Source organism: Balaenoptera acutorostrata, chromosome 1 (genome assembly GCF_949987535.1).
Source record: "Balaenoptera acutorostrata chromosome 1, mBalAcu1.1, whole genome shotgun sequence".
In the NCBI taxonomy this organism is placed as follows: domain Eukaryota; kingdom Metazoa; phylum Chordata; class Mammalia; order Artiodactyla; family Balaenopteridae; genus Balaenoptera; species Balaenoptera acutorostrata.
Window position 1 is genome coordinate 23,241,803 of NC_080064.1, and position 16,437 is coordinate 23,258,239.

Sequence of the window (16,437 nt, forward strand, 5' to 3'; positions counted from 1 at the left end):
CACTCAAAGCAAGGACCCTCTGCTCTTCCCAGGCCCCACCTTCTCTTGGGCTCAGCTTGCCCTGGACTCTGTTACCGTTGATCCCTGAGGAGTCCTCCTGGGCCCATGACTCAGAGGAGACCTCCTTCCTGCCCGTGCCATCTCCTGGGCCTCAAAGGTCCAGTCCTTGTGTTTGTGAGGGATGCATTTTCCCAGTGCATTTTGCAGTGGGCAGAGTGAATCCCAGCATATCTTAGAATCCAGAATTTACAATTTTGGAACTTTAGAAATCCAAGATTTGAGATTCTGAGAATCTCAGAATTTAGAATGATAGAGGCTCAGAGCCCAGAAACTGAGAGCTGCCATGTAGCTCAAGGACGTCTAGTCTAGTGGTTTTCCAGTCTTTCAAAAGCAGCAGAACCCATCTTCAAAACACCAAATAAACCTCTCCTGGGAGCTCAGTATATGAATCAGCTGAAGGCTGAGCCTCGGGTTGGAGCCAAGTGGGGACTTCTGAGACCCCTTTGCTCTCCCTCCCCACCCCACCGCATTCCCCACCAGGTAGCCCCAGGACACTGTGGTCCAAGCCCCTTAATTGAGGGATGGAGATGCTGAGGCCCAGAAGGGGCATAGACCTGCCCGAGGTCACCCAGGCAGAACCTGCTCCACCCTCTCCCCGCCTGGGTTCTGGCTTCTGTAGCCCTTGCTGCTGCCAGGCTGGGCACACATGGGTGTGTTGGCTCTGGGTCTCTGGGATGCCAGGAGCAGATAAGTGGGATCCAGGGAGATGAGGGAGAACTGGCCAGGGCCCCCTTGCCTGAGGCCAGGCAACGATAGGAGAAAAACTCTCCTAGAGAGTCTGGGGGTGGGGCAGGCCACCGGTGGGGTGGCGTGGGGATGTCCAGTCCAGAGTGCTGGGCTCTGATTTTTCCCTTCCCATAGTCCCTGTACAGATTCCTGAGACAAAATATTTTAAACTGTCATTTAATGAATATTATTCTGTGCCAGGAGTTCTATACACATCAGCCATTAGAACAGGAGTTATTGAGCACCTACTGTGTACGAAGCACTGTTCTGGGACTCGGAATACATCAGAGAATTTTTCCTTCTTGGATCCTGACCCACGAAGCAGGTCTAAGTCCCTTTTCACAGGTCAGGAAACTATCATTAAGCGACTTGCCCATGTCACTTGGCTAAGTGGCAGGTCCTGACAAGCCAGGCCTGACTGCAAAGCCCATCCTCCTCACGGCTGGGCACGTGAAGGGCCTCACCACAACTGGCACACAATAGGTTCCTGTAAGTGGCAAGGCCTTGGGGGCTGGGTAGTGGTGCAGATAGAGAGGGCTGTAAGGGAGGGGTCAGATCTTGGGGGTTGCAGGTGGTATTTGAGGCTCTAGAAATTTACCCTCAAGGGAAGATTGGCAAAGTAGGGGATGTTACCCACCCCTGCAAAGAGAGCGCCAGGCCCAGGAGAGGGTGGGTCAGAGATGCTGCCAGAGCCTCACTAGGAAACCCTCCACTTTATGCAGCTGCTACTGGAAGCCTCTAGGATCCACCCCCCCCACCCCCCGCCCCTCCTTAGGTCCTCTGAAAGCCATTCGGTCCCATTCTGTAGCAACTCGCTGCATCCCCCGAATCCTGCCCAGCCTTCAGGGTCCACTGTGCTCCTGAGGGCTCGCCTAGTCTGCACTGTGGGGTGCCATGGGACAGAGCAGCTCTGGCAGGGATGGGGGTGTTCAGATCAACCTGGGGTACCGATGTAATGGACAGATTAGGAGGTTGCGGAGGGAGGGCAGCTCCCAGTTAGCCCCCGTGCACCTGGTTGGAGGGAGGAGGCGCCTGCCGTGGGGTGGTTATGGGAGGCGCTGGGGGCAGGTGTCGGCTTCTCCATTGTGCCCTGCCCTGCGGACAGTGAGGCTGAATGCACCTGCCCTGGGGAACTCCAGGGTGCCCCTGGCCGGTTGGATCCCTTGGTTCCGCTTCCAGAGACCCTCCCCACTTCCCTTTGCAGCCCTCCCCGCCCCGGCCCCCGCAACCCCGGCACTTAATTCACATGCTCGCAGCGCTTTGCTCAGTATTTCTCTTCCCTGCTGGACTGAGAGCTGCATGGGGGTGGAGGAAGTTCTGTCTCGTTGGCTGTGTATCCCCAGGGTCTGGCCCAGGGGACTTGGGTCCTCCTGAACGGCCCCCCCAACCCAGCAGGAGGAGGGGGCAGGGAAGGGCTGAGCGCGTGCTTGCCTTGGGGGGATTATTATTAACCTCACTTGTTTAGAGGACGAAATGGAAGCTCATAAAGGTGGAGTTCTTTTATTTATTTTTCCTCATTTATTGATTACTCAATTCAATAAAATATCTAAGGAATATAATGTGCTAGGCACTGTCCCGGGCCCTGGGGATGCAGTGGTGGGCAAAAGCGACCAAGATGCTGTCCTCTTGTGCTTTGTGGTTATAAGTGGGGGGCTTGGCATTAAACTAGAAAAAGCACAAATGCGTAATTACAAATTGTGAAAAGACCAGGGTGTCGGGGTGGGGGGCAGAGAGAGGGTAAAGGGGGACATAATGTAGTTGGTGACTGTGGGGGACTCCTTAGGGAAGGCTCTTTTAAAGTCATGATATTTCAGCTGAGACCAGAAGAACGCCACTCCTTCAGCCCCTCCCCCCTCCCCTCAGGACCTCTGTGAACAGCTCAGGGCCCTGGACCCCCCCTCTGTCCCTGGGGTGGGTGACATGCTGTGCGACCTCAAGCCAATCTCCTGCCCTGGCTGGGCCTCAGTCTTCCCTTCCCCTCTCCTTCCCTTCCCTCCCCACTGATGGGTGACGTGGGGCGGGTGAGTAGAGGACCCTGGAGTGGGCCTGGACGGGGCCGCAGGAGGGAGCTGGCTCTGGGGGCACGGTCCTGGGCCTTCTCTGGACTCTCGCTGACCCCCAAGAGCCCCAGACAGACCGTGACTCTCTGGGACCCGGCTTCCCCACCTGGGAGCTGGGAATCAGACCTGCCCCCCCCCCCCCTCGCTGCTGGTGCCTGGCGGTCAGGTCAGGGCTCTTGAGCCCCCTGTGCTCTGGGTGCCTGTGAGGGGGTGACCCGGCTCCTTTAATGGACCCCGCACCCAGGGGCAGTCTGGGTGGGTGACGAGGCCGCAGTGTCCCCTGCCCCGGCCGCTCGTTCCCTCCCAGGCACAGGTGCGTGCAGAGGGCTGTCCCTCCCGTCAAGGGCAGAGGGGCCTGCAGGGGTGGGCGGCACGGGGACCGCAGTGGGGACTGTCTGCAGGGGAGAGTGCGGCAGTTACCTTGAGTGTGTGAGTGGGGGTGTCCGTGTGTGTGAGCGCAGGCGTGTGTGTGAGCGCAGGCGTCTGTGTGTGAGCGTTTGTGAATGTGTTTGTGTATGTACCTGTGTGTGTCAGTGTGTTTGAATACATGTGTACGAGTGTCTGCATGTGTGTAAATATCTGTGTTTGTAAGTGCATCATTGTGTTTCTATGTATGAGCGTGTGTATCCATATGAGTGTGTCTGCATATGTGAGCGTGCAGTGCATATCTCTTTGTGAATGCGTGTGTGTATGACTGTGTGTGAAAGCTCTGCTTCCCTCCAGGCCCTTTCCCCACCTCCTTCTCACTCCAGCAGTGGGCTTGGGGAAGGCTCTAGAAGGGACCTTGGGTCCTGGTCCTCAGAGACTGAGCCCGGCCAGCCCTTGGGTCAAGGAAGGCCCTTCTGACCTGTCGGTCCCCGGCCAGCCCCGTCCCCAGCACGGAAAGCACCAGGCCCCTCCCTGCTGGGGGTGCTGCCCTGGGCCCGGCCTGGGGAAGGACCGTGGCCCACCTGTGCTGTTCTCTTTGCACGCTGCCAGGAGAGACCACTATGCCTACTCCTACTACCCGTAAGTAGCGCACCTGCCTCAGAGCCCCGCCCCTCCTGTGGAGCCCCTGCCCCCATGCCGGCCTGGCCTGGCGTCAGCCCCTCCTCCACGGCCACCCTGTCTCTGAGCTTCCTTCCTCTGCTCTGTCTCTCCTCTCCCTGTCATCCTCCTGTGTGGAGGTGAGGAGCGCTGGCTTTGTGGTCAGTCTCAGGTTCAGACCTGGCTCTGCTGAGCCACCCCAGGCAAGTCACTCGACCTCCCTGAGCCTCTGTGTCCTCTTGCCCCTGAGGCAGCCCCTTGTGTCTTGAGCCACTCCTGCTGGGTGGGACCTCCTGACGTCAGACCGCAGTCCGCATCCAGGAAGGTCCTCACCCGGGTCCCGCTCTGGATCCACAGCTCTGTGCGCGTGTGTGTGGGGCAGACACGTGGCAGCTCTCCGCATGGTGCACGCGGCTCCCAGGGTGCCACCAGCCCTTCTCCAGCTGGTGACCCCAGCTCCTCAGACCCACCGTTTCTTGGGCACCTCCCCTGGGCTCAGTTCTTCACACAGAATTCGCACAACAACCCTGAGAAGAGGCACTGTGATCACCCCATTTTACTGATGAGGAAACTGAGGCTCAGGAAGTTTAAGGGACTCGTCAGAGGTCATAGGACGGGCAGAGCTGGGGTTACAACCCAGGCCCCGTCTGACTCCACAGTCTGTCCATGCTGTTCTGTTTCCTGCCTCTGTGATTGCTGACACTGCAAACCTTCCAGAACATTCCCCTTACCTGTGCTTGTCCCCTCCTTGCACAGCAGACTCAGGTGGCCCCGGGCCAGCCCAGAGGACGGTGGTCTCTCGCCTCCTCCCTGGACCCTCTTCTTGCATCGAAGTCACCCACCGTCACACTGGCTTTTCCAGCAACCACACCCCCGTCAACTCACGTGGAGCCTCCAGCTCGGCTTTTCCAGGAGCTGCTGACAAGGCAGCTCGCCCTCCCTCTCTACTTTGCAGCTAATTTTGAACCTAAATGCAGAACTTTTCCAAGGGTCCATGTTACGTGGCATCTGCTTGATCTCACCCTGAGATCGGCTGGAGGCCTCAGTGCGAGGTGTCCCTCCTGGCTGTGTCTGTGGATCTGGTTGGTTGGTGTTTCAGGTTCCTCTTCCAAGTGGACCAGGAGGCCTGGGTGGGAACAGAGCCCTGGGGTACACCGCTGCAGACCTTCTAGGCCAGTATCCACTCACGATGGGTCCTCCTTGGGCACCATTGTTCAGCCAGCTTGACGGGCTGTCCTCTGTCGGTCTTCCCTGTGGTTGCTGGTGTCTGACCTGTCCCTCCCTCCCTCTGTCTCCTTCCCTCTCTCTCTCTCTCCTTGTCATTGTCGCTTTACTCTCCTCCTCCTCTGTCAGTCCTCTTCCCCCTTCTCCCTCCTCACCTCCCTTCCTCCTCCACCTTCTCTCTTATGTTGATGGTCAAGGTCACAGCCACAGAGGCTTCTTCTCACCTGCCCCCAAAGGGGTCTTTGGCTCTGCCCCGGGCCACAGTAAGGGTGATGCCCAGAGCCCGCGGGCGGGGCTGGGAGCAGGAGGCCTGGGCCTGCTGAGCCATCTCTTGTCCAGACTGGGAAGGCCGCGCCCACCGCAGTGCCCGGCAGCACTGGTCCCCAGCGTGGACACAGAGCCCTCTTAGCACAGGAAGGACGTCGAGGTCCTGGCAGGAGGGGCATCCAGAGGTCATCCTGTCCCCCTTGGGCCCCAGGCGGCTCTTGAGCCAGGAGGGGCTGAGTGGAGTTTGCCTGTTTGTCTGGGGGATCCCTGCACTGGCCTCTTCATCTCCAGGGATGACCAGTGTCCCTGAGCCCGCATGACCCGGAAGTCCTCTCTCAGGTCTGCCCCACACCCTGCATGCTGTAGGGCCTAGAGGTGAACGGCTCTCTCGTCTCAAGCCTTCCCTGTGATTGGGCCCTGGCTCTTCTCCAGTCTCAGCGCAGGTCCCAAGTCCTTTCCCTTTGCCCGTTGCTCAGCCCCTCGGTCTTGGAGCTGTGGCCCTTGCTTCCCCACCGCGTTCTCCCTCCCACTTTCCTCCGAGTTCCCTGGGGTCACAAACTGCCATCCTCATCTGTAAAGCTGGGCTGCAGGCCTGGGCTGTGTGTGGCCCCGGCCCAGGGGCACTCCAGAAGCTCTGTCCTCTCGGGAGGGTCCGGGGCCTCTCGCCTTCTCTCTCTGCTGCTTCCGGTGGAGTGGTGGGCAGTGAGGGAATAGGGACCCTGCGTGGATTTCTTTACAAGTCTAGTGTGGCCTGTGGTGGAACCATCCTGGGGGTTCTGGGGGGCAAGAAGAAGTCACGGTTGGAGTCATTCTGTGCCCAGTGAAAACTTATGAGACTGACCGAGTACTAGCCAGACTCTTCGCCATGAAGGAGTGTAGTCTAACCCCATTGCAGGAGGAAGAGTTCCCGGGGCAGCTGTGTGGTGAGGACGGAGGAAGGAAGGTTACCTATGGGGCTTGCTGGGGCTGGAGCTGGGGCAGGCATCTCCCTTGTTTGGGGTGCAGTGACTGTCTGCTGTGACACCAAAATAGTCACCCAGAGTGACTTTCCTCCCCTTTCCTGAGCCCTCGGGGCCAGTGAGAGTTAGGAGGCAGATCCCAGCCTGAGGCCACTGCTGTTCCATCCCTTGCTGTCAGCAAAGGTCCCCAGGACAGGGACCCTGCCCAGTCCCTCTTGGGGGAGGCAGCAGCTCACTGGGTCTGGTGGGCAAAGGATGGAGGCAGAGCCCCCTCAGCATCCAGAGATGCTTCTAGACTGGCTCCTGGCCTCAAGGCCCCCTGACTGCCAGGCCTCCCCATTCACCTCTGGCTGCTGTCCTGCCCAGCTGAGCACCCATGTCTCCCATCACCCCTCCTCTGCAGGAAACCAGTGAACATGACCAAGGCCACGGTCAACTACCGCCAGGAGAAGACCCACATGATGAGTGCCGTGGACCAGAGCTTCACGGACCAGAGCACCTTGCAGGAAGATGAGCGCCTGGGCCTCTCCTTCATGGACGGCCATGGCTACAGCCCCCGGGGTGAGTGCCCGGCCCTTCCTCGTGGCCCCCAGGCACTCCTTCCCCAGACTTCTGAGCCAACAGCCCAGAGCCCCACATCAGATGATTCTGTAACACTCCGAACCAACAGTACTAAGCATCCTGCTGGGTACCAGCCCCAGCCCTGGGAATACAGAGAAGGCACAGGTATTATCTTTGTACTGGAGGAGCTTTAGGAAAATTGAGGACTTAGACACAGATTCATCTAAGAGGAGTGCGAGTTCACAGGTTAATTGTGGGAAGTGTTCTGGGGACTCAGAGGAGGGGGCGCTGCTGTGGGATCAGAGTAGTCTCTTTCCTGCTGTGTGAGAGGAAGTGCTCGGGAGTCAGACCTCAGTGTGCATCTCAGATCCCCTTAGGTGCATGACCTGGGGCAAGTGGCTTAATCCCTCTGGATGTCTGCCTCCTCATGTATAAAATGAGGATAAAGATCATCTCTGCTGGTAGGGCTGCTGGAAGACTAAATAAGAGAATGTGTGTACATCATTTAGTGCTGTACCTGGCCTGCAGGGAGAGTATAGTGAGTCAGCTGTATATGCTAGGCGCTTGTCATAAATTGCTTCATCACACATCTTTTTATTCTACTTAGTGCTGATTTGTACAAAAAATAACATTTATGAAAATCATAAAGTCATAATAATACACCAAACACCGGTGAACCCCGCTGGTGAATTTGAATGTCATCTGGGTGCCCCTCCCATATCCCCTACCTCCCTCTTACATGTAAATATTCCCCTGAAATTTATGTTTATAACTTTCTTGCCTTTTTGGGAGTAATTTTACCATATGTGCATGTGTCCCCAAACAGTGCATTATATAATTTTGCTCATTTTCGAGCTTGATAGAAATGAAATTGCTCTCTATTTTTCAACACAACACCATGATTCCAATATTTACCCAGGTGGATGTTTTGCTGTAGTTCATTTATTTTCTCTGATGTATAGCTTTCCACTGTATGAATATATCACAATTTATTTCTTCATTCTGACATCCATGGGCATTTGATTTGTTCCTAGTTTTCTTGTTATTACAAACGAGGCTGCTGTGAACATTCTTAAATGAATCTCCAGATGCACCTGCACAGCAGATTCTGGAAGTAGAACTGCTGGATTATAAAGTATGTGCTTGTTCTGCTTTATAAGACAGTGTCAAATTGTTTTCCAAAGTGTCTTTGCCTGTGTTCACTCCTAGCAGCAGGGTGTAAGTTTCCATTGCTCCACATCAAGATCAAAATTTGCCAGGCTTCTTCACTTTTGTCAAACTAGTTTGTATAAGATGGTAATTCTCTATAGTCTTAATTTACATTTCTCTGATTACTAGTGAGGTTGAATATATTTGCAAATCATCATTGGCCATTCAGGTTTCTTCTTCCATAAAATGCCTGTTCATGTCTTTTACCTAATTTTCTGTTCGGTTTTCTGTTGCTCTCTTAGTGGTTTTTAGGAGTTCTTTATATATTTGGGATGAGACTCATTTGTCCCTTATGAATTGCAAATATCTTCTCCCAATTTGTGGCTCATCTTTGCAGGTTATTTATAGTATCTTTGGATGAACAGATTTTTATTTCAATTCAGTCAAGTTCATCAATCTTTTCCTTTTTGATTTCTATTTTTTGTGCTTGCTTAAAGAATTCTTCCTTATGCAAGGTCATAAGATATTTTTTACTTTTTTCTAAAACTTTTAATATTTTGCATTTCACATTTAAATCTTTATCCATCTGTAGTTGATTTTTGTATGTGATATGAATTAAGGATTTTATTTTTTCTGTAGGGAAAACCAGCTGTCCCAGCATCAGGTATTATAGTTTGTATTTTCACCACTGATTTGCAGTGCCACCCTTATCATATGTCACATTCCCATACATATATGGATTGTGTTTTTGGCTCCCTATTCTCTTTCATTGGCCCGTTTGGTGATTCCTTTACCAAGAGCAAACTAGCTATCTAGGTCTTGATTTTTGACACATCAAGCCCTCCCAATTTAGTTCTTCATCAAGGATGTCTTGGCTATATTTGCGCTCATTCTCTTTCTTACAGATTTTAGAATCATCTTTTCAAGTTCCTTGGAAAACTTTGTTGGATGAATTTGCTTTGAATCTTTGGATCGATTTTCATTTTGTAAAACTGAAACTCTGTATCCATTAAACGCCCCTTTCCCTACCTTCTCAGCCCCTGGCAACCGCCATTCTACTTTCTGTCTCTATGACTTTGATTACTCTATCTCATATTAAGTGGAATCATACGGTACTTGTCTTTAGGGACTGGCTTATTTCAATTAGCATAATGTACTCAAGGTTCATCCATGTTGTAGCATCTTTCAGAATTGCTTTTGTTTTCTTAAGTGTTTTTTAAAATTGCTTTTTAAAAAATATTTTATTTATTTATTTAAAAAAATTTTTTGGCCACGCCACACAGCATGTGGGATCTTTAGTCCCCCAACCAGGGATTGAATCCGTACCCCCTGCAGTGGAAGCATAGAGTCCTAACCACTGGACCGCCGGGGAATTCCCAGAATTGCCTTTCTTTTTAAGGCTGAATAATATTTCATTGTATGTATACACATACTTTTCTTATCCATTTGTCTGTTGATGGACACTTGGGTTGCTTCCATGTTTTAGCTCTTGTGAATAATGCTACTATGAACATGGGTGTATACAAATATCTCTTTGGGGCCCTGCTTTCAATACTTTTGGGTATATACCCAGAAATGGAATTGCTGGATCATATAGTAGTTCTATTTTTAATTTTTCGAGGAACTGCCATACTGTTTTCCACAGTGGATGCACCATTTTACATTCCCACCAATAGTGCACAAGGGTTCCAGTTTTCCCCACATCCTTGCCAACACTTGTTTTCTGTTCAAGACAGTTTTTTTTTTTATAGCAGCCGTCGTAATGGATGTGAGATGGTATCTCATAGTTCTGATTTGCATTTCCCTAATGCTGAATGATGTGATGTTGGGCATCTTTTCATGTGTTTATTGGCCATTTGTGTATTTTATCTGGAGAATTTTTGAATTGGGTTGTTTGTCCTTTTGTTGTTGAGTTTTAGGAGTTCTGTATATATTCTGGATATTAATCCTTATCAGATGAACGATTTACAAATATTTTATCTCATAGTGTGGGTTGCCTTTTTACTCTGCAGATAGTGTCTTTTGATGAACAAATGTTTACATTTTGATGTAGTCCATTTTGTCTTTTTTTTTCTTTTGTTACTTATGCCTTTGGTGTCATAGCCCAGAAATCCTTGCCAAATCTGATGTCATGAAACTTTTGCCCTGTGTTTTCTTCTAAGAGTTTTATAGTTTGGGGTCTTACATTTAGGTCTTTAGTCTTTTTTGAGTTAATTTTTGTGTATGGTTTTAGATAAGGGTCCAAATTCATTCTTTTGCATATGGATGTCCAGTTTTCCCAGCATAAATGGTATTGATACATTTTTAGAAGATCATATTTCTAAGTATTGGTCATATAGAGAAATGCAGTTGATTTTTATATGTATAGATGTTGATCTTATATCCATACACCTTGATAAACTTTCTTTTTTTTATTGAAGTATAGTTGGCTTAGTTTCAGGTATATAATATAGTTATTTGATATTTTTATAGATTATACACCATACAAAGTTATTACAATATTATTGACTATATTCCCTGTGCTGTATATTATATCCCTGTGACTACTTTATTTTATCACTGGTAGTTTGTACCTCTTAATCCTCTTCATCTGTTTTGCCCATCCTCCCACCCCTCTCCCCTCGGGCAACCACTAATTTGTTCTCCATATCTGTGAGTCTGCTTCTGTTTTGTTATATTTGTCTATTTGTTTGGCTTTTTAGATTCTACACATAAGTGAAAATATACAATATTTGTCTTTCTCTGTCTGATTTATTTCACTAAGCATAATACCCTCCAGGTCCATACATGTTGTCACAAATGGCAAGATTTCATTCTTTTTTTATGGCTGAGTAATATTCCATTGTGTATATATATATATATATATATATATATATATATATACCACATCTTCTTTATCTATTCATCTGTCATTGGACACTTAGGTTGCTTCCATATCTTGGCTATTATACATAGTGCTGCAAAGAACACTGAGGTGCATATCTCTTTTTGAACTAGTGTTTTCATTTTCTTTGGGTAAATATTCAGAAGTGGAATTGTTGGGTAAACGATAGTTCTATTTTAAAGTTTTTGCAGAACCTCTGCACTGTTTTCTATAGTGACTACACCAATTTACATTCCTACCAACAGTGCAGGGGACTTCCCTTTTCTCCACATCCTCACCAACATTTGTTATTTCTTGCCGTTTTGAGGATGGCCATTCTGATGGGTGTGAGATGATATCTCACTGTGGTTTTGATTTGCATTTCCCTGATGATTAGTGATGTTGAACATCTTTTCATGTGCCTGTTGGCCATCTGCATGTATTCTTTGGAAAAATGCCTAAGTCTTTAAGGCATTTTGAGTTTATTTTTAAATATGGTATGAGAAAATGGTCTAGTTTCATTATTTTACTTGTAGTTGTCCAGTTTTCCCAGTACCACTTGTTGAAGAGACTGTCTTTTCCCCATTATATATTCTTGCCTCTTTGTCATAGATTAATAGACCATATGTATGTAGGTTTATTTCTGGACTCTATTCTGTTCCGTTGATCTATATGTCTGCTTTTGTGCCAGTACCATACTGTTTTGATTACTGTAGCTTTGTAGTATAGTTTGAAGTCAGGGTGCTTGATACCTCCAGCTTTGTTCTTCTTTCTCAAGATTGCTTTGGCTATTCAGGGTCTAAACTTTCTGATTAATTCTAATTTGTCTGTAGAATCATTCAGATTTCCTGAGTACAAAGGATCTGTGAATATTGACAGTTCTGTTTCTTATTTCTCGTTTCTTATCCTTTCTTTCCTTATCTTTCTGCATGGCACTGGCTGGAACCTCAAATGGAAGTGGTTATAGCAGAAATCATTGTCTTGTTTTCCTGGTTTTAAAAGAAATGCTTCTAACATTTAAAACACTGAGAATGAAGTTTGCCATAGGTTTTTGGAAGAAATGTCTTATCAGATTAACAAAATTCCTTTCGGTTTTTAGTTTGCTAAGAGATTTTATTTTAAATGGGCATTAAACTTAGCAAATACTTTTTTTCTGGATTTACTATGATGCCATATTTTTTTCCTTTAGTTTGTTAGTGAGGCGAGTGACATTTTTAGATTTTCTAATGTTAAAATAACCTTCAATTCCTGGGGTAAATTCAACTTGGTCATCATGCATAATTTTTTTAAATGAATTATTGGATTCAGTATAATTATAATATTGTTCAAGATTCTAAAGTTGTATTCCCGAGTGGGATTGGCCTATTTTTCTTTTTTTATACTGTCTTTGTCTGGTTTCTGGTATCAAGATTCTGTTTGTCTTATAAAATGCATTGAGGTCTCTTCTCTTTTTTCCTTATCATGGGAGATTGGAGTAATTGGCTCCTTGAAAGTTTGGTGGAATTCACCTGTGAAACAATCTTTTTTTTTGTTTTCTTTATGGAAACATTTTATACTTTTAATTCAATCTATTTAAAGGAGTAAAGGACTATTCAAGCTTTCTATTTTTTTCAAGACACTTTTAGTAAGTTATATTTGTCTAGGAATGTGTCCATTTCATTTATGTTTTCAAATTCATTGACATGCATTTATGCATCACGTTCTCTTTGTGACCTCCCTCATTAAATTTACACACACAGTAGTAGCTGTTATCAACCCTTCATCTTACAAATGAGGAAACAGAGACCCAGAGAGGAGAATCACTTGTCCAGATCAAGCAGAAGGTGGCAGAGTCAGGATTTAAATTCAGTTCTTTCTGAATTGCAAATTGCTGTTTCTGCTGTATCATGCTGGGCCTAGAGGACCGGGTAGGATTTGGACCGGCAGAGATGGGAAGGAAAAGGCAAATGTGCATGAAGAACAGCATGTGTAAATGCATGGAGGTGGGCACAGAGGATGACATGGAGAGGTTTGCTTGGGCTGAAAACTCAAGTGGGTGCTGGGGAGAGTGGGAGGTGAAGGTGGTGTGGGCACATGCCTTGCTGCTGAGTCTTATGGAGAGATGCAGTGAGGCAGGAAACACGGGTTCTGCTCCCAAGGAACTCACTGACTAGTTGGGGAGATGAGATTGACCCAGGGAAGTCCACACCAGGCTAATTGCCAGGGGGTAGTGGGGACAATTAGTGCTGCCATAGTCTTGAGAAGATACACCTTTGGGCAGGGGAGGTCAGGGTTTCAGCTGAGATGGATAAGATTTGACTGATGGTGAGGAGGGCGGGGGCACTGAAGGTAGGATGCAGGACATGGGGAAGGTGTGACGGCTGGGAAGCTCAAGGTGTATTCAGGAGACTGGAGCTCAGTCTCAAGGCTTCTCTCTCTTTCTTTATGCCCCATGCTGGTCTAGCCGCCACTTCCTTCTTTTCTTTCCAAACAGTGGAGGCCAGAGTTTTGTGGTTTAGAACAGAAAGCCATGTTGATTTTGATGTATCCTCAATATGGAAGTTTTAAATAGGGACCTCCCATGCTGAGTAAATGTTGAGCTGGGATGTTCCCAAGATGTTGGAATGTGCCCCCGTTGACTCTGATCTTGCCTATGAAAACCCTCAAACCCTCTGGGCCCTTGTCCATCCGGAGCTCTTGACCTGTGTGGGAACCAGTGGGTTCCGGCCAAATGGTTTGTCAAATAAGTGCCCCTTATTTGACACCACAAATGCCCCTTTATCAGGAGAGGAAAACAGAGAAAGACAACAGGATCCCAGAGTCAGATGGGCCTGGGTTTGAATCCTGATGCTTCCACTTAAGGAGCAGGTAACTTAGCCCTTCTGGGCCTCAGTTTCCTTGTTTAATAGGGGGGATAACAATAGCACCTACGTCATGGGGATATTCTAAGGATTGAATGACTTAAGAATCATGCTAGGCATATGAAAGCACTCAATATATTAGATATTGTTAGCTATTATTACAGACTGTGTTTCTTTAAAGTTATTTGCTAATTGCAAATAGTGAAGGAAAAATATAATATGCTGCTAGATTGTATAACCGGTGGCCTGTCTTCATCTGAGGGTGGATGGGAATCGGGGAAAGTGCCCATCTTTGAGGAAAGTCTGAGGATCTCCATTTTCAAATGAGGAAACTGAGGTCCAGAGAGGTCAAGTGGCTTGAGTCAGAATTCAAATTCAGGCTTCTCCGACTCCACACCCAGTGTTCTTTCCTCTGGGCCTCAGCCCTCCCCACAAAACATCAGCTGTCCAGTGGTTACTCCCGAAATTGTCCGACAATCATAGTGGAGCTGGGGAGAGCCTGGGAGAGCCCCTAAGTGGTGACCTTGAAGCTGATGGCTGGCTCTTACCTTCCTTCCTCTCTTCCTCCCTTTCAGGGGCTTCCAGCTGTGGGTAAGCTGGTTCTTGGGGTATGTGTGTGTATGGGAGTGGCGGAGGTGGGGGGAGTGTGTGTGTGTGTGTGTGTGTGTGTGTGTGTGTATGTGTGTGAGTGTGAGTGAAATCCCATGGTAATTCATGGGTGAGAAGGGTAAGGACCTGTCTTCTCTGGGCCCCACGAAATGGAGGGTCTTCTTGGCAGCATAATTGTTCATCATCCTTTGTCTTCTGGTGGTCTTATTTGTAGAACATCTTGTGTTGCTCTCGGGCTCAGCTGGCAGCCGCCCAGCTTTGGCTCTGGCTTCCTGTCTGTATCCCAAGCAAGTGGGATTTTTTGCTTGTCTTCACCCATTGCAAGATGACTCCATGCCTACTTGTGAGGCTGTATCAGGGCTTCCAACCCTTCAAGATCTCTGGGATGAGCTACTGGATTCTCCACCCGGAGAGCTCTCTATGGAGCAGTTGGCATGGTTTCCACAAAGAACACTTAGGACCCCTTCATCTCTGAGTTCTTTGAGCCAGCAGAAATCTTTTTTTCTTGAAACCTTTGTGCTTGTCTTGTGTGTTTGTGGTAGATGGTCTTTAGAATTGTCAGGTCCTGGACCAAGATCCTACAGTGGAGAAGGACCAAGACAGAAAGGCCACCTCTTGTCAAAGAGCTGCCCTGGCTTTCTGGGACTCCAGAGGTTCCTCCCTTTCCTGGAAACTCCTAATCATGTCAACAGCTCCATCTGCAGGTGCTCATGTGCCAGGCACTGGGCTGGGTGCTTTACACACATTATCTTATTGAATATTTACATCATCATCTTGGAGAGTAACAGTTTTAATCTTCATTTGTCATATGAAAAGGGAAACTTCTGGAGAGTAATTAATATCCCCAAGGTCACATGCAGATTTGGGATTTGATCTGAGGCCTGTCTGACTCCAGAGCATGTCTCTTAATCGCCATATTACACTGTGTTCCCCTGAGGATGTTTCATGAAACAAGCTTTCCGTGGTGAAAGAGGGAGGTGAAACATTGCTATTTTCCTCCATCTCTTGGAGATTTAAAATACACACTGGGCTTCCCTGGTGGCGCAGTGGTTGAGAATCTGCCTGCCAATGCAGGGGACACGGGTTCGAGCCCTGGTCTGGGAGGATCCCACATGCCGCAGAGCAACTAGGCCCGTGAGCCACAACCACTGAGCCTGCGCATCTGGAGCCTGTGCTCCGCAACAAGAGAGGCCGCGATAGTGAGAGGCCCGCGCACTGCGATGAAGAGTGGCCTCCGCTTGCCGCAACTAGAGAAAGCCCTCACACAGAAACGAAGACCCAACACAGCCAAAAATAAATAAATAATAAAAATAAATAAATTTAAAATACACACTAACTTGTTGGAAGCCCTGAGAGGTTTAACAGGGAAAAAAAACCTACTTATTTTTGTTTAAAACAATTTCACAGACTCCTTTAAAACGTAGAACCCCTCCTCATCCTCCTTCTCTTCTTTTTAATGGAATACCGTTGAGTCATCTGGCACAACCAGTGTTTTCTGGAACACACTTGGACAACCACTGCATTAGGCAAATCTCTCCTCTTTGGATCTCCGTTTCCCTATCTGAAAAACTAAGGGCTTGGGGCATTGGACCACGAATGTGTAACTGGCACATGACTTGCCCTCCAGCTGTAAGCAACTAGAAATCTGGATAAAATACGTGAAACAGTTGTTTTCAGACATCGGGCGCCAGGCACCTCATGACTGTGATTCCCAAGAGAAGAGAAACAAATGAGGTGAGCCTTGCCTGGCATGACCTTTCTACTTGGAGGCAGTTTTCAAACCTCAGCACAGGAAGGGGAACCCAAGCAGGGCCTGCAGTCTCCCTGATTTGAAGAGGCAGAGATTGGAGTTTGGGGAAGTGGAGCTGCACAGAGGAGGGGGGTTGTGGTGTCCGTCCCCGTGCTGCATTCGTTCTGTCTATTAGTCATGACTAGGAAGTAGAGGCCAGGCACCAGCCAGAGAAGGCTCCCCACGGAGGGTCATTTTAGCTGAGACCTGAAGGATGAGTATGAATTCACCAGGCATAAAGGAGGGAGTGTTTGAAGCAGAGGAAAAGCATGTGTGAAGGCACAGGGCAGGGAGGGGGCTGGCA

General features: G+C 48.4%; 1 protein-coding gene across 8 annotated transcripts in view; it reads left to right on the forward strand.

The window, feature by feature from the left end:
- Positions 1-16,437, forward strand: part of PTPRU (protein tyrosine phosphatase receptor type U) — an 81,374-nt gene that overhangs the window by 42,947 nt on the left and 21,990 nt on the right. For 7 of the 8 annotated variants that reach the window (XM_057549163.1, XM_057549168.1, XM_057549188.1 and 4 more), the window contains one exon: positions 6,726-6,883. In XM_057549163.1, the coding sequence (XP_057405146.1) occupies positions 6,726-6,883 (158 nt within the window). Of the gene's footprint in view, positions 1-6,725; positions 6,884-15,418; positions 15,568-16,437 lie in introns of those variants that run through there. The other variant, XM_057549192.1, reaches the window with a different exon arrangement.